This window comes from Chiloscyllium plagiosum, unplaced genomic scaffold (genome assembly GCF_037043375.1).
Source record: "Chiloscyllium plagiosum isolate Xiang-an unplaced genomic scaffold, Cpla_swu_hap1 HiC_scaffold_18, whole genome shotgun sequence".
Classification (NCBI taxonomy): Eukaryota; Metazoa; Chordata; class Chondrichthyes; order Orectolobiformes; family Hemiscylliidae; genus Chiloscyllium; species Chiloscyllium plagiosum.
The window spans coordinates 3,258,803-3,282,422 of NW_028270156.1; the positions used below are offsets into that span (position 1 = coordinate 3,258,803).

Sequence of the window (23,620 nt, forward strand, 5' to 3'; positions counted from 1 at the left end):
TTTAACACAATTAAATCACAATGATTTAATTGAACAAGTAGGAATACTCACTGAGCATAGTATGATTTAATCCTTTCAACCATTATTAAACTGAGCACACAAAAGAGTTACTGATGTATCAGAAAAAGAGAGGTATACATTTATATAGTGCTTCTCACAACCTTGAGATATTCCAAAGTGCCTGATGGTGAATAGGTTTTTCTGGTAATATTGATGTGAATGCCAGAGGCATAAGGAGTCAGGGTGGGCACATTCCAACAAACACTGACCAGTGGAGTTGAGGGAATGATGAATCTCACTCGTTGTTCCCTGGGGGGGCTTGAGGTGAGACTGGGGCACTCCTTTGATGGCAGTAAACCCTAATGCCCTCTGTCCTTCCAGGGCATGTCTGTTCTCAAACATGTACTCGGTCCAACTCTGGAAAACAGGGCATCAGTGGTCTGATAGATTCAATGGTCTGTTAGATTCACTGGTCTGAGAGATTCAGTGGTGTGCAGTCATTTGCAAAATGCACTAAGTTCCAAAGCTGATCTTTTGGAAGTTGTCTGAACTGAATACTTTCCAAGATACAGTGACTGTGGTGAAGACAGGTTGGGCTTGGCAATCGGTGTTATAAGGTGCAAGGTTTTTGCTGATGAGAACGCAGGTGTCTGTGACCATCTATCAGGAGAAACGTAGTCACTGGCAGCACTGGGGTCTCTGCCATCTCCAGATAACTTCGATTCCATCAATACATCCTGTAGAAATAGAAGTAGGCCATTCAGTCAGCTCCACCATCCTTATGCCTGGAGGAAGAATGCCTCAACTTACACCTCAGGACCCTTCAACCCCAGGGCATCAATGTGGACTTCACTAGTTTCCTCATTTCCCCTCCCTCCCACCTTACCCCAGTTTCAACCTTTCAGCTCAGCACCACCCTCATGACCTGTCCCACCTGTCCTTCCTTCCCACCAATCTGCTCCACCCTCCCCTCTGACCTATCACCTTTACCTCCACCTCCATCCACCTATTGCACTCTCAATTACCTTCTCCCCAACTGCACCCCCCTCCCATTTATCTCTCCACCCCCGAGGCTCCCAGCCTCATTCCTGATGAAGGGCTTTTGCCGGAAATATTGATTTTCCTGCTCCCCGGATGCTGCCTGACCGGCTGTGCTTTTCCAGCACCACGCTAATCCAGACTCTAATCTCCAGTCCTCACTTTTGTCCATCATTCAGTAGTTGATCTAATATTTATCAACTTAACTCTCCTGCTTTTACTCCATAACCCTCGATTCCCTTACTGATTAAAAATCTTGCTATCTCAGACCTGAATACAATTAATGACCCAGCCTCAATAGCTCATGCAGTAAAGAATTCCATAGAATCCTACTCTCTGAGAGAAGAGATTTCCCCTCATCTCCGTCTTAAATGTTTAATCCCTTATTCTGAGATGATGCCCTCTGATTCTAGACTCTCACAGAAGGGGAACTAACCTCTCTACATCTACCTGCGTATCTCATATTTCAGTAAGGTCACCTTTCATTCTTCTAAATTGTGTACAGGCCCAACCGCCTCAACTTCTCCTGGTAAGACAGTCCCTCCATATCAGCTATCAACCCAGTGTATCTTCTCTGGACTGCCTCCAATATCAGTCTATTTTTGCTTAGATAAAGAGCCCAAACTGCTCACAATGTTCTCGCTGTGGTTTGCCTAGTGTCTTGTATAATTTTAATGATTTGGAGATGCCGGTGTTGGACTGGGTGAACAAAGTTAAAAATCACACAACACCAGGTTATAATCCAACAGGTTTAATTGGAAGCATTACAACCACCTGCTAGTGCTTCCAATTAAACCTGTTGGACTATAACCTGATGTGGTGTGATTTTTAACTTTGTATAATTTTAGTAAGACCTCCCTAACTTATACTCCATTCCCTTTGAAACAAAGGCCAATATTCCATTTGCCTTCCTGATTACCTGCTGAACTTGGATGCTAGTTTTTTGACATTCATGGCTAAACACTCCCAAATCTCTTTGCTCTATATTTCCCACTCTTCTTGAGGAAAGCTCATGACATTCTGGCCTTCATAGCAACAGGATTTGAGCATTGGAGTAAGGATGTCTTGCTGCAGTTATACAGGGCTGAAAATGTGTTGCTGGAAAAGCGCAGCAGGTCAGGCAGCATCCAGGGAACAGGAGAATCGACGTTTTGGGCATAAGCCCTTCTTCAGGCTTATGCCCGAAACGTCGATTCTCCTGTTCCCTGGATGCTGCCTGACCTGCTGCGCTTTTCCAGCAACACATTTTCAGCTCTTATCTCCAGCATCTGCAGTCCTCACTTTCTCCTGCAGTTATACAGGGCCTTGATGAGGCCACACCTTAAATCTTGTGTGCAGTTTTGGTCTCCGAGTCTGAGGAAGGAGATGCTTGTTATTGAGGGAAATCACCAGACTCATTCCCGGGACGGCAGGACTGACATATGAGGAAAGGCTGGATCGACTGGGCTTGTACTTGCTGGAATTTAGAAGAATAAGGGGGAATTTCATAGAAAAATATAAAATCCTGATGGGACTGGACAGGCTCGATGTGGGAAGAATGTTCCTGATGTTGGGGAAGTCCCGAACTAGGGGTCACAGTGTAAGAATAAGGGGTAAGCCATTCGGGACTGAGATGTGGAGGAATGTCTTCACTCAGAGAGCTGTGAACCTGTGGAATTCTCTCCCACAGATAGCAGTTAGGGCTAATTTGTTAGATATATTCAAGAGGGAGCTGCATGTGGCCCTGCAGATAAAGGGATCAAGGAGGATGGGAGAGAGTGGGAGTGGGATACTGAGATTGCATGATCAAGCATGATCATATTGAATGGTGGGGCAGGCTTGAAGGGCTGAATGGCCTACTCCTGCACCTATTTTCTATATTGCTGTTTCTTCCTCTCCCTAGGCCCCCTGCTGCTCGGGGTCTACCCTTTCTATAGGGAATTGTGCCTCATTACCCAGTCCACTCTTCCCCTTGACAAAATTTTTAACTAATTCAGGAGACCTGGGGAATAATGTCCAAATCACATGCCAATTGGCTTAGAGTTTTTGACTCCATTCCTGGCTTTGGGGGTAGGATCCAGAAAATGTCTCCCTATCTCTACTGCTGCCTCACAGCGCCAGGGTCCTGGGTTCAATTCCAGCCTTGGGTGTCTGTGTGGGTTTCCTCCGGGTGCTCTGGTTTCCTCCCACAATCCAAAGATGAAAACTGTGTTGCTGAAAAAGCGCAGCAGGTCAGGCAGCATCCAAGGAGCAGGGGAATCGACGTTTCGGGCATAAGCCCTTCTTCAGGAATGGCTGAATGGCTTATGCCCGAAACGTCGATTCTCCTGCTCCTTGGATGCTGCCTGACCTGCTGCGCTTTTCCAGCAACACATTTTTCAGCTCTGATCCCCAGCATCTGCAGTCCTCACTTTCTCCTCACAGTCCAAAGATGTGCAGGTGAATTGGCTATGCTAAATTGCCCATAGTGTTAGGTGTATTAGTCAGGAGTAAATATAGGGTAGGGGAATGGGTCTGGGTGGGTTACTCTTCGGAGGGGCGGCGTGGACCTGTTGGGCCGAAGGGCCTGTTTCTATACTGTAGAGAATCTAATCTAATCACTCACGCCCTGCAATTGCACAGAGGAGTTCTTTCCCTGTTATAACTGTCTTACCCAGGGGAGTGGAAAATGAGAATGTTTAGATTTGAAACATCGCCACCCTTTTCACTTCCTCGTTCTATGTTATTCCAATTTTGACCTTTGTATGTGACTCCCTCCCTCTTCTCCACCTTCAGTTGTGCGCAGGGAATCTCGGCTGGAGACAGGGGAATCTCTCAGCTTTGCGCCTCTAACTTTCCGGCAATGTGCCACACCTTAAAACCGATCCCTTAAATTATTTCCAAGTGCCTCCTTCCTTGGCGCGGTGCCAATATTTTCCGGGTGGTTGCGTGGTCGGAAAACAGTTTGGGGCAAGTTTCCTCTTTCAATCCAAGTCTCACTATTGTCTTGGGCTGTAACAGAATACCCAGTGCATTGGAAGCTTCCTAGTTACAAAAACTTGGTGAATGAAATCAACTCATTGTGAAGCTGTGATTCGGAGGTGCTGGTCTGGGGTGGACAAAGTTAAAAATCACACCACACCAGGTTATAGTCCAACAGGTTTAATTGGAAGCACTAGCTTTTGGAGCGACGCTCCTTGTGATTTTTAACATTGTGAAGCTGGTAATGTTTAAAACACCCGTCCAGTTCCAGCTGTCTTACCCAGGTACATGGAAAACGAAAATGTTTGGACCTGAAAAGATCTCCACCCTCTTTCACTTCCTCATCAGACGTCATTGCCTGATCCTGACCTCTCCCTGTGCACATTCCTTTGTCTCAGTAACGTGTTACTGGATCCCTCTCGTGTGTGTACAGACAGAGGATGAGACACAGGAAATCCCCTAAAGTCGACACTCAAACCTCGCATTCCTCCCCCCCCATCCAAACCTGTTCCCTCTCTCAACACCCCCCCCCCAACAATGAATGCCTTATGATTGACATTCCCCTTAACCAATGGGAAAGGCTGCGATCTCGTTAGCCTCGACCTCCCTGGGGCTAGGAGCCAATGGGGAGCAGAGTGGAGGAAAACTTCTCGAGAGAGAAAGAAAGTTGGAGTGAAGTTTGGACTTGAGAGAGAGAGAGAGCCCGGAGCAAGGCTGTGTACTAGCACTCGCCTCTCGGTGCCTGTGGGTGGGGGTCTCTGTCTCTGTCTCTGGGGTGAGGTGTACGCTCTGACACATGGCGAGCTCCAGGCGCAGGGAGGAATCTGATAACGGAGCCGCTGCTTCTGGTAAGTGCCTTTCACACTCCCCGAGACCTCCCCTTCCTCCTCTGCTCTTAGCTGTCCCCTTTAACCGGCTCTCATACAAACACGTCCTGTTTTATCCCACCCCGCAGTAGGGAAGGAGACCATTCGCCCTCCCCAAAGTCTCTCTGCTAGCTCCCCCCACTCCCCCCCACAATGTTCTCCCCATCCATGACCCCCTTTTTTTTTCTAAAGTGACTGTTTCCACCAACCTCCCATCCTTTCTGGCAGGGCATGGCCCCTCCACACAGATGTCTCCATGAATCAGTTGGGTTCTGCCTCCGAGTGGCGAGGGTTTGCATCCAGGGGAGTACAGTACTTGCCTAAGATACCAGCTGTGTAATAGTCTATCGGAGGGATCAGGAAGCAGTGAATGGAGGCAGCCCTGCGAGAGAAGAGCAGATGGGCCAAATGGCTGCTTTTTGTACTGTAAGGTTTAAAATAGCTGTGGTGGGGCGGGATTACTGCTGGGGAGAGAGGGCCAAAGTATTTTTGGAAATGAAATTGAGTGCAATCAAGTTGTATTGAGAGAGGAACTGGGTGTCACCATCAGCAATGACTCTGCAAGTTGGGCCCAGTCAGGACTCGCTCAGATTGCTTTTTTCCTGCCCTCGGATACTTAAGTTTGGCCAACCCCTAGCCCGAGTCCCCACCCATTGTGTCTACTGCTTATGGTGACAAGCTGATGCATATAGCCCCAACGTGGACAGATTTGGAAACAGTTCTCTACCTCCTAACTCAAAGCCCTGTTATGTGGAACTTGCAGACAATCAATGCAACTGCTCCGTTAGAAAGTCAGGTGCTGTACACTCTAGCTACTTCAGTGGCTTTGTGTCCCACAAACTGCCCTTTACCTGGTTCCCGTGACAACTGACGCAGTGCCTTGAGTTTTCAGTCTTGTGTTTTTGATTTGCTGGTGGGACCAACTCTATGTTGGTTGAAATCACCGTCAATATCTCAACTATTTGAGTGGGTGTGTTCTAGACCCCAGGCCCTACATAGTAGGGCCTCCCTCCCATCCTCCTCCTCTAAACTAATTTTAAAGTCCACAGGTAAGCTACTCAGTGTTCTTGTTTTGGAGACGAGGTGTAGAGTAATGGCAGCGCAGGCAGTGGAATGTTCCTCCTGCAGGATGTTCGAGGTAGGGGTGACCACCGATACTCCTGCCGACTTCATCTGCAGGAAATGCAGTCAGATCCTGCTCCTCACAGAACGAGTTAGGGAACTGGAACTGGAGTTGGATGAACTGAGGATTATTCGAGAGGCTGAGAGGGTGATAGATAGAAGCTACAGGGACATAGCTACGCCAGAGAACAGAGGTAGCTGGGTAATAGTTAGCGGTGGGAAGGGGAGGAAGCAGGCAGTGCAGGGATCCCCTGTGGTCGTTCCCCTAAACAATAAGTATACCGCTTTGGATACTGTTGGGGTAGCAGGGGTAAGCTGCAGTGACCGGGTCTGTGGCGCGAGGTCTGGCTCTGAGACTCAGAAGGGAAAGGGGGAGAGGAGGAGAGCGCTAGTTATAGGAGACTCTCTAGTTAGAGGGACGGACGGAGGTTCTGTGGACAGGGGCGAGACTCTCGGATGGTTTGTTGCCTCCAGGGTGCTAGGGTCCGAGACGTCTCAGACCGTGTCTTCAGAATCCTTAAGGGGGAGGGTGTGCAGCCAGAAGTCGTGGTGCATGTTGGCACCAATGACATAGGTAGGAAGAGGGGTGGGGAGGTCATTCAAGAGTTCAGGGAGTTAGGCTGGAAGCTAAAAGCTAGGACAGACAGAGTCGTCATCTCTGGGTTGTTGCCGGTGCCACGTGACAGTGAGGCAAAGAATAGGGAGAGAGTGCAGTTGAACACGTGGCTGCAAGGCTGGTGTAGGAGGGAGGGCTTCAGGTATTTGGACAATTGGACTGCATTCTGGGGAAGGTGGGACCTGTACAAGCAGGACGGGTTGCACCTGAACCAGAAGGGCACCAATATCCTGGGGGGTAGGTTTGCTAGCACTCTTCGGGGGGGTTTAAACTAATTTGGCAGAGGGATGGGATCCGGACTTGTAGTCCAGCAAGTAGGCTAGCTGTTTGTCAGGATGTCCAAGAATGTAGGGAGGCTGTGAAGAAGGTAGCACTGACAGGGAATACTTGCGGACACAGAGAGATGGGTTCAAGTGTGTATACTTCAACGCAAGGAGTATCAAAAATAAGGTGGGTGAACTTAAGGCGTGGATCGGTACCTGGGACTTGATGTTGTGGCCATCACGGAAACATGGATAGAAGAGGGACAGGAATGGTTGTTGGAGGTTCCTGGTTACAGATGTTTCAGTAAGATTAGGGAGGGTGGTAAAAAAGGAGGGGGGGGTAGCGTTGCTAATTAGAAATGGTATAACGGCTGCAGAAAGGCAGTTCGAGGGGGATCTGCCTTTGGAGGTAGCATGGGCTGAAGTCAGAAATAGGAAAGGTGCAGTCACCTTGTTGGGTGTTTACTATAGGCCCCCCCAATAGCAGCAGAGATGTGGAGAAACAGATTGGGAAACAGATTTTGGAAAGGTGCAGAAACCACAGGGTAGTAGTCATGGGCGATTTCATATTGATTGGAAGCTCTTTAGATCAAGTAGATTGGATGGGGCGGTCTTTGCGCAGTGTGTCCAGGAAGCTTTTCTAATTCAGTATGTAGATTGTCCGACCAGAGGGGAGGCCATATTGGATTTGGTACTTGGTAATGAACCGGGACAAGTGATGGGCTTGTTAGTGGGTGAATATTTTGGTGATGGTGACCACAATTCTGTGACTTTCACCTTGGTTATGGAGAGAGATAGGTGCGTGCAACAGGGTAGGTTTTACAATTGGGGAAAGGGTAATTACGATGCTGTAAGACAGGATCTTGGGAGCATAGGCTGTCAGGGAAGGATGTCGTGGAAATGTGGAACTTTTTCAAGGAACAGATACGACGTGTCCTTGATATGTATGTACCTGTCAGGCAGGAAAGAAATGGTCGTGTGAGGGAACCTTGGTTGACGAGGGAGGTTGAATGTCTTGTAAAGAGGAAGAAGGAGGCTTACATAAGGTTGAGGAAACAGGGTTCAGACAGAGCGTTGGAGAGATACAGGATAGCCAGAAGGGACCTGAAGAAAGGGATTAGGAGAGCTAAGAGAGGGCATGAAAAATCTTTGGCGGATAGGATCAAGGATAACCCAAAGGCATTTTATGCGTATGTGAGAAACATGAGAATGACAAGAACGAGGGTAGGTCCGATCAAGGACAGTAGTGGGAGACTGTGTATTGAGTCGGAAGAGATAGGAGAGGTCTTGAATGAGTACTTTTCTTCAGTATTTACAAACGAGAGGGACCATATTGTTGAAGAGGAGAGTGTGAAACGGACTGATAAGCTAGAGGAGATACTTGTTAGGAAGGAAGATGTGTTGGACATTTTGAACAACTTGAGGATAGACAAGTCCCCCGGGCCTGACGGGATATATCCTAGGATTATGTGGGAAGCAAGAGAGGAAATTGCAGTACCATTGGCAATGATCTTTTCGTCTTCACTGTCAACGGGGGTGGTACCAGGGGATTGGAGAGTGGCGAATGTTGTACTCCTGTTCAAAAAATGGAATAGGGATAACCCCGGGAATTACAGGCCAGTTAGTCTTACTTCGGTGGTAGGCAAAGTAATGGGAAGGGTACTGAGGGATAGGATTTATGAGTATCTGGAAAGACACTGCTTGATTAGGGACAGCCAGCACGGATTTGTGAAGGGTAGGTCTTGCCTTACAAGTCTTATTGAATTCTTTGAGGAGGTGACCAAGCATGTGGATGAGGGTAGACCAGTGGATGTAGTATACATGGATTTTAGTAAGGCATTTGATAAGGTTCCCCATGGTAGGCTTATGCGGAAAGTCAGGAGGCATGGGATAGAGGGAAATTTGGCCAATTGGATAGAAAACTGGCTAACTGGTCGAAGTCAGAGAGTGGTGGTAGATGGCAAATATTCAGCCTGGAGCCCAGTTACAAGTGGAGTTCCGCAGGGATCAGTTCTGGGTCCTCTGCTGTTTGTAATTTTTATTAATGACTTGGATGAGGGAGTCGAAGGGTGGGTCAGTAAATTTGCAGATGATATGAAGATTGATGGAGTTGTGGATACTGAGGAGGGCTGTTATCGGCTGCAAAGGGACTTAGATATGATGCAGAGCTGGGTTGAGGAGTGGCAGATGGAGTTCAACCCTGCCAAGTGTGAGGTTGTCCATTTTGGAAAGAGAAATAAGAATGCGGAATACAGGGTTAACGGTAGGGTTCTTAGTGAGGTGGAGGAACAGAGGGATCTTGGGGTCTATGTTCATAGATCTTTGAAAGTTGCCACTCGGGTGGATAGAGCTTGTAAGAAGGCCTATGGTGTATTAGCGTTCATTAGCAGAGGGATTGAATTCAAAAGTCGTGAAGTGATGTTGCAACTGTACAGGACTTTGGTTAGGCCACATTTGGAGTACTGTGTGCAGTTCTAGTCGCCTCACTTTAGGAAAGATGTGGAAGCTTTGGAAAGGGGCAGAGAAGATTTACCAGGATGTTGCCTGGAATGGAGAATAGGTCGTATGAGGATAGTTTGAGAGTGCTAGGCCTTTTCTCGTTGGAACGGCGAAGGATGAGGGGTGACTTGATAAAGGTTTATAAGATGATCAGAGGAATAGATAGAGTAGACAGTCAGAAACTTTTTCTCCGGGTGTAACAGAGTGTTACAAGGGGACATAAATTTAAGGTGAAGGGTGGAAGGTATAGGGGGGATGTCAGAGGTGGGTTCTTTACCCAGAGATTTAGATTAGATTAGATTAGAGTGTGGAAACAGGCCCTTCGGCCCAACAAGTCCACACCGACCCGCCGAAGCGAAACCCACCCATACCCCTACATTTACCCCTTACCTAACACTACGGGCAATTTAGTATGGCCAATTCACCTGACCCTGCACATCTTTGGATGGTGGGAGGAAACCGGAGCACCCGGAGGAAACCCACGCAGACACGGGGAGAACGTGCAAACTCCACACAGTCAGTCGCCTGAGGCGGGAATTGAACCCGGGTCTCTGGCGCTGTGAGGCAGCAGTGCTTGCCACCGTGCCGCCCACAGAGAGTGGTGGGAGCATGGAATGCGCTGCCTGTGGGAGTGGTAGAGTCAGAATCTTTGGTGACCTTTAAGCGGCAATTGGATAGGTACATGGATGGGTGCTTAAGCTAGGACAAATGTTCGGCACAACATCGTGGGCCGAAGGGCCTGTTCTGTGCTGTATTGTTCTATGTTCTATGTAACTATAACATCCTACCCCTTCCTAAAATGCTCAACGCAATTCATTCTCTTAACAACATTGAGATACTCATCACAAGCTGGGGAGAGCTCAGAAAAGATTTACCAGCATGTTGCCAGGAATGGAGGGTTTGAGTTATAGGGAGAGAGACTGGATAGCCTGGGACTTTATTCACTGGAGTGCAGGAGGTTGAGGGGTGACCTTATACAAGATTTTAAAATCATGAGTGTATAGATAAGGTGAATAGCAAATGTCTTTTCCTTCGGGTGAGGGATTTCAAGACTAGAGGACATTTTTAAGGTGAGAGGAGAAAGATTTTAAAAAGGTCTTGAGGGGAAATTTATTTAGTGCGGTTTGTGTGTGGAATGGACTGCAAGAGGAAGTGGTGGGTGCAGGTACATTGTTTAAAAGAAACTTTGATAATATATGATTAGGAAAGGTTTGGAAGGATATAGGCCAGGAGCTGGCAGGCGGGACCACCTTAGTTTGGGATTGTTGTTAGCATGGACTTGTTGGACCGAAGGGTTTGTTTCCGTGCTGTATGACTTAAAGGGATCCCTGTTTTAAACTACTTGTTGCTGATTCTGTGGGATGTGCCACTCACTCACTCACTCACTCACTCACTCACTCACTCACTCACTCACTCACTCACTCACTCACTCACTCACTCACTCACTCACTCACTCACTCACATTTGATGGTTGATTGTCTATAATGGGCTTTGCATCTAAATGTTGAATTGGCTGCATAGGTCATTGCTAATGGTGGTTAATAGATAAACCAGAAATGACACAATGATTTGGTGGTGGGAAAGGTTGTTCAGTTGTGTGTGATAACACTTCCAGATATGGGAATAAAGAGGATTGTTCCTCATTGTCGCCTTCATAAAGGCTGCTGCCATCTTGCTGGATCAGGGATCAGGGCCCCTGGTTTGTACCAAGTTCTGCCAGTTATTGCTTTAAAGCTGTTGGAAGGTACTTCCCATTGCTTGCTCCAAATGACTCTCAACCAACCAGGATTCAAAAAATAAACTTTCAAATCACTGACTCATCTGGAGAAGGAAGGCGGGCAGAGGAAGGTGTATGTGGTGTCAACGCCACCTGCAGCTGCCCTGTCCCATTCCGACCCAAGTACAGTATTGGTTATTTTTCCCAACCAGCTTGCCATCCTCTTCCTGTTGTTAACTTCACCTCATTTCAATGTCTGCTGCACGTGTAGAGCCACGCTCTGCTTGTCCATTCTCCTTTTGCTCACTCGACATCAAGTAAATTCCAGCCACTGAAAGTTTCAAATTTCAGTTTTCCATCCTCCTGTCCGTAACCACCTCCAGCCCCCTGTACATCTCAGAACTTGCCATTCCTTGGACTGTGCCTTTCAGTGTATCCCTCCCCATCCTTCCGTTACCAATGGGAATGGATGGACCTGCTGCCTTTCTTTGTGGGTTTTTGGCATCACTGTACAATTAACATTTGGCCAGCATTCCAACTCCCCTTGAACTGAATAGTTTTCTGGGCAATTTCAGAGGGCAGTTAAAAGTCAGCCACATTGCTGTGGGTCTGGTGTCACATGTAGGCTGTACCAGGTAAGACTGGCAGATTTCCTTCAGTGAGCCAGTCAGGTTTTTACAATGATCAGTGGCATTCATCATGAATACCATTGCTGAGGTTAACTTTATAATTCAGATTTATTAATTGAGTTTAAATCCCCAGATGCCATGGTGAGATTTGGACCCCTGTCGCCAGATCTCTAGCCTGGTCTCTGGATTACTAGTCTCGTGATGTTAACACTACACTGCCATCTTCCCATGCCTAGTTATACATACATAATTCAGTGTCTCTAACCATCTTTGCCTTTCCATCTCTGTCTTCCTTTCAGCATGTCTTTTGAAATTTAACCCTTTGATCAATCTTCTGGTCACCCTGTGAGTATCACCTCCTGTAGCTTTGTATCCATTTTTGTCTGAATTTTGTTTGTGTGAAATATCTTGGCTGAATTTATGTAGCAGCTTTTACATAGAAACAAGTTGCTAAAGTAAATGCCACAATACAGAACAACGGAAACCCCACCAGATTTCTCTCAGCCCTGGAATGTGCATTTCTTTGTGAGGTGGGGTGCTGGAACATGTTAGCTGGAGGTATTTCTGAGAACACATGGCATCTGATCACATGATAAGCACAACTGGTGATGTATTTGCTTTTTTTATAAAGATGACAGAGTGTTCTGTCTTTAAGACCCATTACAGCAACCCCCCCCGCCGCTGCCGCCAACCCTTTTGATGGGTATTTTTCTCGATTGCTCTATTTCAAACATATGTCACATTCCTGTCAAATTCATGTGGGTAAACATTTAAAATTGTAAAAAAACAGAACCAAAAAGGTAAATAATCTCTGGATTGCTGTCTGTGCCATGAGCTGACAGTGTTAAAGAGATAACCAAAGATTGGTGTGGGTGAAATGGGTTCAAATTTGTGGGACATTGGCACCAGGACTGGGGAAGGAGGGAGCTGTTCTAATAGGATGGACTCCACCTGAATAATTACTGGGACGAGAATCCTGGAGTATCCCATAACTAGGGCTGTGGATAGTGCTTGAAACTAAATAGTGGGAGAGCTGGTGGGTTCAATTGCATGGGATTGCTGGGGTTGATTGTTATCAGAAAACAAAATGAAGGGACAGAATGTGTGAATGTCACATCACACCAAGGAACCATAAAAGTGTAGGGAAACTCAATATTAGAGCTTTGCGCAAAGCACTCTGAACAAGGTGGATAAACTGATGGTGTAAGTTTAGACCACAAGGACATTGAACTTCAAGTCATAGAGATGTACAGCATGAAAACAACCTGTCCACGCTGACCAGATATCCCAACCCAATCTAGTCCCACCTGCCAGCACCCGGCCCATATCCCTCCAAACCCTTCCTATTCATATACCCATCCAAATGCCTCTTAAATGTTGCAATTGTACCAGCCTCCACCACATCCTCTGACAGCTCATTCCATACATGTACCGCCCTCTGCATGAAAAAGTTGCCCCTTAGGTCTCTTTTATATCTTTCCCCTCTCACCCTAAACCTATACCCTCTAGTTCTGGATTCCCCAATCCCAGGGAAAAGACTTTGTCTATTTACCCGATCTATGCCCCTCATAATTTTGTAAACCTCCATAAGGTCACCCCTCAGCCTCCGACGCTCCAGGGAAAACAGCCCCAGCCTGTTCAGCCTCTCCCTATAGCTCAAATCCTCCAACCCTGGCAACATCCTTGTAAATCTTTTCTGAACCCTTTCAAGTTTCACAACATCTATCCGATAGGAAGGAGACCAGAATTGCATGCAATATTACAACAGTGGCCTAACCAATGTCCTGTACAGCCGCAACATGACCTCCCAACTCCTGTACTCAATACTCTGACCAATAAAGGAAAGCATACCAAATGCCTTCTTCACTTTCAAGGAGCTATGAACCTGCACTCCAAGGTCTCTTTGTTCAGCAACACTCCCTAGGGCCTTACCATGAAGTGTATAAGCCCTGCTAAGATTTGCTTTCCCAAAATGCAGCACCTCATATTTATCTGAATTAAACTCCATCTGCCACTTCTCAGCCCATTGGCCCATCTGGTCCAGATCCTGTTGTAATCTGAGGTAACCCTTTTGGCTGTCCACTACACCACCGATTTTGGTGTCATCTGCAAACCTACTAACTGTATCTCTTATGCTCCATCCAAATCATTTATGTAAATGACAAAAAGTAGAGGACCCAGCACCGATCCTTGTGGCACTCCACTGGTCACAGGCCTCCAGTCTGAAAACCAACCCTCCACCACCACCCTCTGTCTTCTACCTTTGAGCCAGTTCTGTATCCAAATAACTAGTTCTCCCTGTATTTCATGAGATCTAACCTTGCTAATCAGTCTCCCATGGGGAACTTTGTCGAATGCCTTGCTGAAGTCCATATAGATTGCATCTACTGCTCTGCCCTCATCAATCTTCTTTGTTACTTCTTCAAAAAAACTCAATCAAGTTTGTGAGACATGATTTCCCACGCACAAAGTCACGCTGACTATCCCTAATCGGTCCTTGCCTTTCCAAATACATGTACGTCCTGTCCCTCAGGATTCCCTCCAACAACTTGCCCACCACAGAGGTCAGGCTCACTGGTCTATAGTTCCCTGGCTTGTCCTTGCCGCCCTTAAAACAGTGGTACCACGTTAGTCAACCTCCAGTCTTCCGGCACCTCATCTGTGACTATCGATTATATAAATATCTCAGCAAGAGGCCCAGCAATCACTTCTCTAGCTTCCCACAGAGTTTTCGGGTACATCTGATCAGGTCCTGGGGATTTATCCACCTTTACCCGTTTCAAGACATCCAGCACTTCCTCCCCTGTAATCTGGATATTTTGCAAGATGTTACCATCTATTTCCCTACAGTCTATATCTTCCATATCCTTTTCCACAGTCAATACTGAAGCAAAATAATCATTTAGTATCTCCCCCATTTTCTGTGGCTCCACACAAAGGCCGCCTTGTTGATCTTTGAGGGGCCCTATTCTCTCCCTAGTTACCCTTTTGTCCTTAATATATTTGTAAAAACCCTTTGGATTCTCCTTAATTCTATTTGCCAAAGCTATCTCATGTCCCCTTTTTGACCTTCTGATTTCCCTCTTAAGTATACTCCTACTGCCTTTATACTCTTCTAAGGATTCACTCGATCTATCCTATCTATACCTGACATATGCTTCCTTCTTTTTCTTAACCAAAATCTCAATTTCTTTAGTCATCCAGCATTCCCTATACCTACCAGCCTTCCCTTTCACCCCGACAGAAATATACTTTCTCTGGATTCTTGTTATCTCATTTCTGAAGGCTTCCCATTTTCCAGCCGTCCCTTTACCTGCGAACATCTGCCTCCAATCAGCTTTAGAAAGTTCTTGTCTAATACAGTCAAACTTGTTAAAGGGAGTGAGCTTTGCAGACGTTATTAAAGTTTCTGGAACAAGTAATGGAGCAGAGAGTATGGAAAGGGTCAGGAATCTAACTTCAGGCACAGCAAATCTTTACAAAATCATGAGGGATGTGAATAAGGTACATAGACAAGGTGATTTCCCCTGACTGGGGGAGTCCAGAACTAGAGGGCATAAGTTTTGCCCCTTTCACCCTAAACTTGATAGGGACCTAAGGGGCAACATTTTCCTCACAGAGGGTGGTGTGTGTATAGAATGAGCTGCCAGAGGAAGTGCTGGAGGCCGGTACAATTGCAACATTTAAAAGGCATCTGGATGGGTATATGAAGAGGAAGGGTTTAGAGAGATATGGGCCGAGTCCTGGCAAATGGAATTAGATTAGTTTAGGATATCTGGTTGGCATGAACGAGTTGGACTGAAGAGTCTGTTCCCGCGTTGTCTATCTCTATAAATCTATGACTCTATAAGGGGACAACTATGAGAAGGGGTTAGTCAATGTAGGACTGAAAGTGTTGTACTTAAATGCAGACAGTATATAAAACAAGGTCAAGAGCTTGTAGCATGGATTGACAGATACAATGTTGTGGTATCACAGATGTGGCTGCAAGGGGACCAGGACTAAGAAGTAAATGTCCAAGGATATTGTCCTGTTGAAAGGCCTAGCAGAGGGGGCATGATTGCCTTGTTAGTAAGAAATGAAATTAAATTAACAACAAGAAAGGATCGAGTCAGAAGGCGTAGAATCTGTGTGGGTGGAGTTGAGGAACCACAAAGGGAAAAAGACCCTGATAGGAGTTACGTCCAGGCCTCCAAGCTGTGGTCAGGGTGTGAACAAGAAAATAAATCAGGAGGTGGAAAAGGCATGTAAAAAAAAAACTTCTTTTACAGTAATCATGGGGAGTTCAATATACAGGTGGACTGGAAAAATCAGATTGGTAGCTGATCTCAAGAAAAGAAATTTGTGGAATGTCTATAAAAAAATGTTTTGTTTAGGAGCAGCTTGTGGTAGATTGCACTAGGGCAAAGGACAACTCAATACAGAGGAACCCAAATTATCCAAAGGACACGGACGGGGAATATTTTGTTTGGTTAATTGAATGTCGGATAACATAATTAGCCAAGCGTCGGCACTTTGTGATCTTGTGCGGCTAATCCGAAATTCGGTTAATCAAGGTTCTTGTGTAATAGCATGTGATGTGTCACATGTTAGACCTGATTAGGAAGCTGAAGGTGAAGGAACTCTGAGGGGGCAGTGACCTTAATGTGACAGAATTCACCCTGCAGTTGGAGAGGGAGAAGCTGCTATCAGATGTAACTTTATTGTAATTGAGTAAAGGTAATTACAAAGACATGAGGGAGAGAGTTGGCCAGAGTTGTTTGGAAGGGGAATATAGCAGGGAAAACAGTGGAGCATCAATGGCAGGAATTTTTGGGGATACTTCAGGAACCACAGCAGATATTCATTCCAAGGAAGAAGAAACATACTGAGGAGAGGATGAGACAACCATGGCTCATGAGGGAAGTCAAGAATGCTAAACAAAAAGCACACAATATGGCGAAGATTAGTGGGAAGCCAGAAGACTAGGGAGCCTTTAAAAAACAGCAGAGGATAACCAAAAAAGCAATAAGGGTGGGGAGAACATGGAATATAAGGGCAGCCTAGCTTTAAAGGAAGATTGCAATAGTTTTTTTTTCTCTAGATTATATAAAGGGTAAGAGAGAAGCAAGAATGGACACTGGACCACTGGAGGAGGCTGGAAAAGTAGTGGGAACAAAGAAATAGAGGAGGAACTGAACAGGTACTTTACATCGGTTTTCACAGTGAAAGACACCAGTCGTATATCAGAACATTGGGAGTCAGGAGTCAGAGGTGAGAGTAGTGGCCGTCATTAAGCAGTAGGTGCTGGGGAAGCTGAAAGTGGTTAAATCACCTGTACCAGATGGACGATACCCTCGGGTTCAGAAGGAGATAGCTGAGGATATTGTAGACAGGCAGGAGGCTGAAAGAACACAGCAAGCTGGGCAGCATCAGTAGATGAAGTCAATTTCAGGTGTAACCCTTTGGGAGATTCGCTGGAGTCAGGGAGGGTTCCAGGGGACTGGAAAATGGCTAACCTAACACCTCAATGTTTAGGAAGACAGGGAGGTAGAAGAAAGGAAACTACAGGCTGGTTAGCCTGATCTTGGTCATTGGAAAGATTTGAGAGCCTATTACGAAGAAGAAGATTACAGATTGCTTGGAGTTGCATGGTAACACAGGGCTGAGTCAGCACAGCTTTGTCAAGGGAAGGTCATGTCTGACAAATCTGTGAGAATTCTTTGAGGAGGTAACAAGCAAGTTAGACAAAGGAGAGCCAATGGACATGATCTGATTGGATTTCCAGGAGGCCTTTGAAAAGGTGCCACACAGGAGGTTGCTAAAATAAGAACCCTTGGTGTTATGGGAAAGGTACTGATATGGATAAAGGATTGGCTGACTGGCAGAAGGCAGAGAGTGAGGATGAATGTGTCTTTTTCATGATGGCAGCCAGTGACTAGTGGAGTTCCGCAAGGGTCGGTTTTGGGGCTGCAGCCGTTCACATTATACACTAACTATCTGCACAAAGGAACTGAGGGCATTGTTGCTACGTTTGGAGATATTTCAAAGAGAGGTGGAGGGACAGATAGTGTTCAGGAAATAGGAAGGCTGCAGAAGGACTTGGACAGGCTAAGAGAGTTGGCAAAGAAGTGACAGGTGGAATACAGTATTAGAAAGTGTGAGGGTATGCACTTTGGTAAGAAAAATGGAGCGGCAAACAATTTTCTAAGTGGGCAAAGACTTTAGAAACCTGAATCCTAGTTCAGGATTGTTTTCAGCTTAACAACAGGTTCAATTAGCAACTAGGAAGGCAAATGCAATGTTGACATTCATTTTGAGAGGGTTAGACTAAAAGAACAGAGATGTACTGCTGGACCTGTGCAAGACCCCATGCAATTATGAATGGGTTATGAATTCTGGCATAACCCACTAGTGGCCACATCTCATAAATGAATATTAAAAGAAAAAGGCTGTGGTCAGACTCATTTGGAATATTGTGAACAGTTTTGGGCCCTGTATCTAAAGGAAGGATGTTCGAGCCCTGGAGGTTCCAGAGAAGATTCATAAGAATGATTCTGGGATGAAGGGGAGGTGATGGGCGGAGTGGTAAAATCGCTGGACTGTTAATGCAGAGACCCAGCTCATGTTCAGTGCCTAGTGAATCCATTTTTGATGGTTGGAAAAACCCATCTGGTTCATTAGTGTCCTTTCCTTCCTTGAGGAAGGAAACTGCCATCCTTACCTGGTCTGGCCTACATATGATTCCAGATCCACAGCAGTGTAGTTGGTTATTAACTGTCCTGCAGGCAAATTAGGGATAGGAAATAAACACTAGCTTTATCCTGGGAATTAATTAAAAAAAAATACACAAAGGTATGAGGAATAATTGAGGACTCTGGGTCTGAACTTGGTGTTTAGAAGGATGAGGGAGGAAATCTAGATTATTGAGAGGCCTGGATAGAGTGATGTGAAGATGTTTCTAGAAGTAGGAGAGACTCATACCTGAGGGCACAGCCTCAGAATGAAGGGCTGACCCTTTAGAACTGAGATGAGGAATTTCTTCATCCGGATTGTGGTGACTCTGTGGAACTCATTACTGCAGAGGGCTGTGGAGGCCAAGTCATTGAATGTATTTAAGCCAGAGATGGGTTCTTGATTAGTAAGGAGATTGAGAGTTATGAAGAAAAAGTAGGAGAATGTGATGAGAAACATGTCAACCTTGATCAAACAGCAGAGCAGACTCAATGGGCGAAATAGCCTAATTCTGCTCCTGCATGTTATGGTCTTGTGATGATCATCTTCAGTTCAACAGCTTTTCTCCACCTTGCCCCTTGATGCTTCCACTGAAAATTGTCAGTTTTCATCCTTTTGTTGCCCATTCAATTTTCTTGTGTTAAATCAAGTTGACAATCTAATTAACTAACTGTTATGCTTATAATTAAATTTTGTGTATTATTTTTCAGATTCAGTGAACAGGAGTCTGGACAGGCAATCTGAAGCTCTCGTGCGGAGGTTGGTGACTGCCTTAAACGTTACATTAAATGTTCTGAGTGTCTTTGTTATGCCAGTTGAGAAGATGCTATTGCAGTTAACAACTGGGGGTCAGTTGGCTATGAACTATGAGCAGCAGAAGAAAAATACCTATACAGCATTCAAGAAGAACGTGTACCTGATAAACACAGTCCACCGATTCTTAAAACGACAGACCTCAGTAAGTCGACACAACACCCCAGAAACCCTAGCCACATTACCAAACATCAAAGACATCTCTAAGATGGCTACCAGACTACTCTGACCACTAGGCATCATGGTAGTCCACAAACTTACCAACATACTGAAACAGCTGATGAACCTAAAGGACCCTATCCCAACAAACAGCAAAACGAATGTCATTTACAAAATACTATCCAAGAACTGTAATAAACACTACATTGGACAGACAGGCAGGAAACTAGCCACCAGGATACATGAACACCAACTAGCCACCAGATGACATGACCCCCTCTCACTAGTATCCTTACATACAGATGAGGGAGGACACCATTTTGACTGGGACAACACATCCATCCTAGGACAGGCTAAACAGAGACACGTACGGGAATTCCTAGAGGCCTAGCATTCAAACCGGAACTCCATCAATAAACACATCGATTTGGACCCCATTTACCAACCTCTGAGAAAAAAACAACTGGAAATGATATCACCCACCTTTGAGACCAAAACGCACAAACAGAAAGTGAGACATAACACCAGTGTTTCACTAGAGGCTCACTGATGATGTTACCTAGCATGGCAGTGAAACGTCTGAGAACAAACCTTCCAGCTCAGCGAGCAAACTTGCAGCTTAAATTTGTTGTTAAAGCTGAAGTGAGCACCTTGAAAATGGGAATATTCACACCAGGTTGTTGCTCCTTCGATGAATTTTGAAAACTGTAGCAGTTTTACTCCTTTTACCTGTTATAAGGCTGTTACTGGGTTTCCAAGCCTGGTCTGCATGGGAACAGGAGTAGGCCATTCTACCCCTCGAACCTGCTCCACCACTCAATGAAATTGTGGCTGATTTCCCAGCTCACAGCACTTGCCTGCACTGTCCCAGTATCCCCGATGCTGTTAGTCTCCAGGAAGGTCAGTGTCTGTCCAGACTGTGCTCATAAATTCACCAAAGCCTCAGGAATCTGTCTGCAGACAACCTCGAGATGCTTTTCAAACAGGAAAAAGAAACCGCTTCCTCCAAGTGGATTTTCAGAAAATTAAGGTTCTTTCCAAACGAGAGCTGGTGTTGAAATGATCCCAATTGTGCTGAGGATTTACAGCTGTGTGGTCCACCTTATCTATTTTGAATTGGGAAAACCCTCCCAATACAGTAGGGTCATGATTGGCACACCTGCTGAATTTTGGATCCTCCTTTTGGGTCAGTTGGAAACGTGGAGTCAGATTGACTGGAGATTCCATGGCGTTATTGTGTTATCCTGTCCTTCAATGTAGAATTCTACACTCACTGGATAGTTCTGAATGTCTATATTTTTTTAAGAATTTGCTGCCAGCTTTGTATCATCTGCAGCTCAAATGCTATTGCCGCAGTCATTTCAAAAGCTGTTTTTTGTCCAGTTGGATAAAGTATTGACTGACGATGCCATTCCAAATTGTGAATGCAGTTGGTCAGGATTTTGCACTGTTTCTTGAAGAACTCGAATGTGTATATATGATTGGATGCAAATACACTGTTGGAAAAGTGTGATTTTTTTTTCAAAGAGTGTCTAATTTTCTTTTTGAATTATGATGTAGGTTTGTCCTGGAGACGATCCTCGAAGAAGATCCGCAATGCCAACTCAGTCCTGAGGATCTTGGTGGCACTAGAAGAGAGATTGATGACCCTAACGTCAAGGAGATATGCAAGAGTTTGAAGAAAATTGGAGATGAGCTGAACAGAAATATGGAATTACAACAGTATGTAATTGGGCAATATTGTTGGATTTCTCTGTATGACTGTATAGTCAATGATTTAGCTATTGTCATACTGTGGTATGTACAAACATTAAAAAAATCAGGGGCAAGAGTAAGTTGCCTGGTCCCTTGAACCTGCTCCAACTTTCAGTAGGATCATGGCTGGTCTGATTATTCACACGCACTCACATTCTCTTACACTGGCATACCTGCACCCCTCAAACATGTGTGTGCACACACAGACATGCACTCAGATGCACATACAGACGTGCACGTACATATGCACACACACATACGCAAACAAACGCAGACACAGAGCTTGACAGGAATCGGATGTCCCTCTGCTTGTGCTTGCATTGCTTTGTGAAGTGGAGTTCCAAAAAAGCGTCACCTCGGAGAAATATTTATCCTGATCTCTGTCTAAAAGTGACTCCTTACTTTAAAAAAAAGACTTGTAGTTCTAGATTCTCCACAAGACACAAAATCATCTTCACTTGCATTTTGCAAAGACCTCTCAAGATCTTGTATATTTCAATCAAATCACCTCTTAGCTTTTTAAAGGTCAGTGTGTATGAGTTTAGCCTGTCAATCTTTCTTCTTCAGATAACCCACTCCTTCCAGGTATTCGTTTGAATTTCTTCAGTGTATTTACATCCTTCCTTCCTTCCTTAAAGCAATGCACAGTATTCCAGGTCAGGTTTCACTACTGCCCCATGTGATTGAAGCATAACTTTGTGATTTTGATTCCCCTTTCCACAAACATTAACATTGTTATTAGCTTTCCAATTGCTTCCTCTTTGTAATTCACACACTAGAATGGCGGGATGTCCTTGCAGCTCGGGGCTTTGCAATGTCTCACTCTTTAAACGTGCTTTTTTACTCTTCCTGTCAAATGGGTAATTCTATATTTTCCCACATCACACTTCATTTTCCAGATCTCCGCCCAGTCTGTGTCCTTCAGTAGCCACCTTCATGTCCTTCTTTCTTCACCAACTTTGTACTGTCAGTAAATTCAGCATCCATTCCTTTGGTCCTTTCACCCCAAGAGTAATCATGTGACTCACCACTCATTACCTCTTGCAAATAATTAAATTACTTTTACTTACTTACAGTGTGGAAGCAGACCCTTCAGCCCAATAAGTCTACACTGACCCGCCGAAGCGCAACCCACCCAGACCCATTCCCCTACATTTACCCCTTCACCTAACACTACGGGCAATTTAGCATGGCCAATTCACCTAACCTGCACATTTTTAGATTGTGGGAGGAAACGAGCACCTGGAGGAAACCCACACAGACATGGGGAGAAGGTGCAAACTCCACACACAGTCGCCTGAGGCGAGAATTACTTACGAGTTTTGTCTGTTTTCTGTTGGCCAGGATCTGGCATTTATAATATGTCACATTCTACACAAGTTCTTCACAAATCTTTTCCTTCTGTGACTCCATTTTAAGTTCTGAAAATTGTATTGACATCTCACTAAGGATGAAGACTGGGTTGTATATAAGAGGGTGTCTGTCTATGAGAGTGGAGCCAGGTAGTTCAGAAGTACAGGGCTCAGTCTGAACCCACAGTAGCTAATGCTGCCTTGGAACATGTGATCCTGAAAGTTTGGCTCATCACGCCATCTTGTTTTATATACACTGAGCATTCACGTATGACACCCTCCCTTCTCATTATATTGGATAGATATATGCATAGGAAGAGTTTAGAGGGATATGGGCCAAGTGCTGGGAAATGGGACTAGATTAGGTTAGGATATCTGGTCGGCATAAGCGAGTTGGACCGCAGGAGACTCTATGACTATTAATTTCCATAACTCCTCCTCTGTAGGTCCAATGCTCACTTTATTAACTCCTTTTCATGTTTAAATATCTATAGAAACTCTTACCACCATCTGTATTTAGTAATTCTAGCTAGCTTTCTCTCTTTACTGTCCTCATTAAAGTTTTAGTTCTTTTGTTGTTAATAACTTCACCTTCGGCAGCACTGTCTTTCAGATTTTAAGCCCTTTCCTTTTTGAATATCGCAGTTTGCTCACAATCACCTATTTGGATGAAGTACCAAAGGACATTTGTGGAATTTGATCCCAAAATTACTACATCCTTTCAGGAAAAGAGACAAAGAAAACATTGTTGTTAATCTTCAATGTAGCAAGCTAGGGCTGCTATCGCCTTCTAATGTTAGATTTTGTGTGTATCCTAAATACTATTTTACAATTACCATTTATTTTTATGAAAAATGTTAGCATATTTTGAATTGCAGGTGACTAATCCTCTCTGTACTTCTTTCTGGTAACAGTCTGATTGAAACAGTACCTCTTGACAATATCCGAGAGGTTCTCTGCAAAGTGGCTGAAGGGATTTTAGTTTCTGATGGTTTGAACTGGGGGCGAATTGTAACCTTCCTGTATTTTGCTGGCAGACTTGTATCTAAGGTAAGCTGCATTAGTGTGTGATGGATTGGACATTCTGTAGGTGATAATCAGGTTCACTCTCACATTACATTTCCTGTTTCATCCCCC

At 45.1% G+C, this 23,620-nt stretch overlaps 1 protein-coding gene and 1 long non-coding RNA gene across 2 annotated transcripts in view; one reads left to right on the forward strand and one right to left on the reverse strand.

Annotated features, from left to right (window-relative positions):
- On the reverse strand, positions 1-5,215 carry LOC148146844 (uncharacterized). The gene is made up of 2 exons (XR_015760088.1): positions 5,054-5,215; positions 1-737 (listed from the first exon to the last, which is right to left on the reverse strand). It is a non-coding gene; the product is annotated as an uncharacterized LOC148146844 (long non-coding RNA).
- LOC122557611 (apoptosis regulator BAX) overlaps positions 4,633-23,620 on the forward strand; it is a 24,585-nt gene continuing 5,597 nt past the window's right edge. The window contains exons 1-4 of the mRNA XM_043705349.2: positions 4,633-4,826; positions 19,115-19,163; positions 20,937-21,098; positions 23,398-23,533. Coding sequence (XP_043561284.1) covers positions 4,775-4,826; positions 19,115-19,163; positions 20,937-21,098; positions 23,398-23,533 — 399 coding nt within the window. The 5' untranslated portion in view covers positions 4,633-4,774. The remainder of the gene's footprint in view (positions 4,827-19,114; positions 19,164-20,936; positions 21,099-23,397; positions 23,534-23,620) is intronic.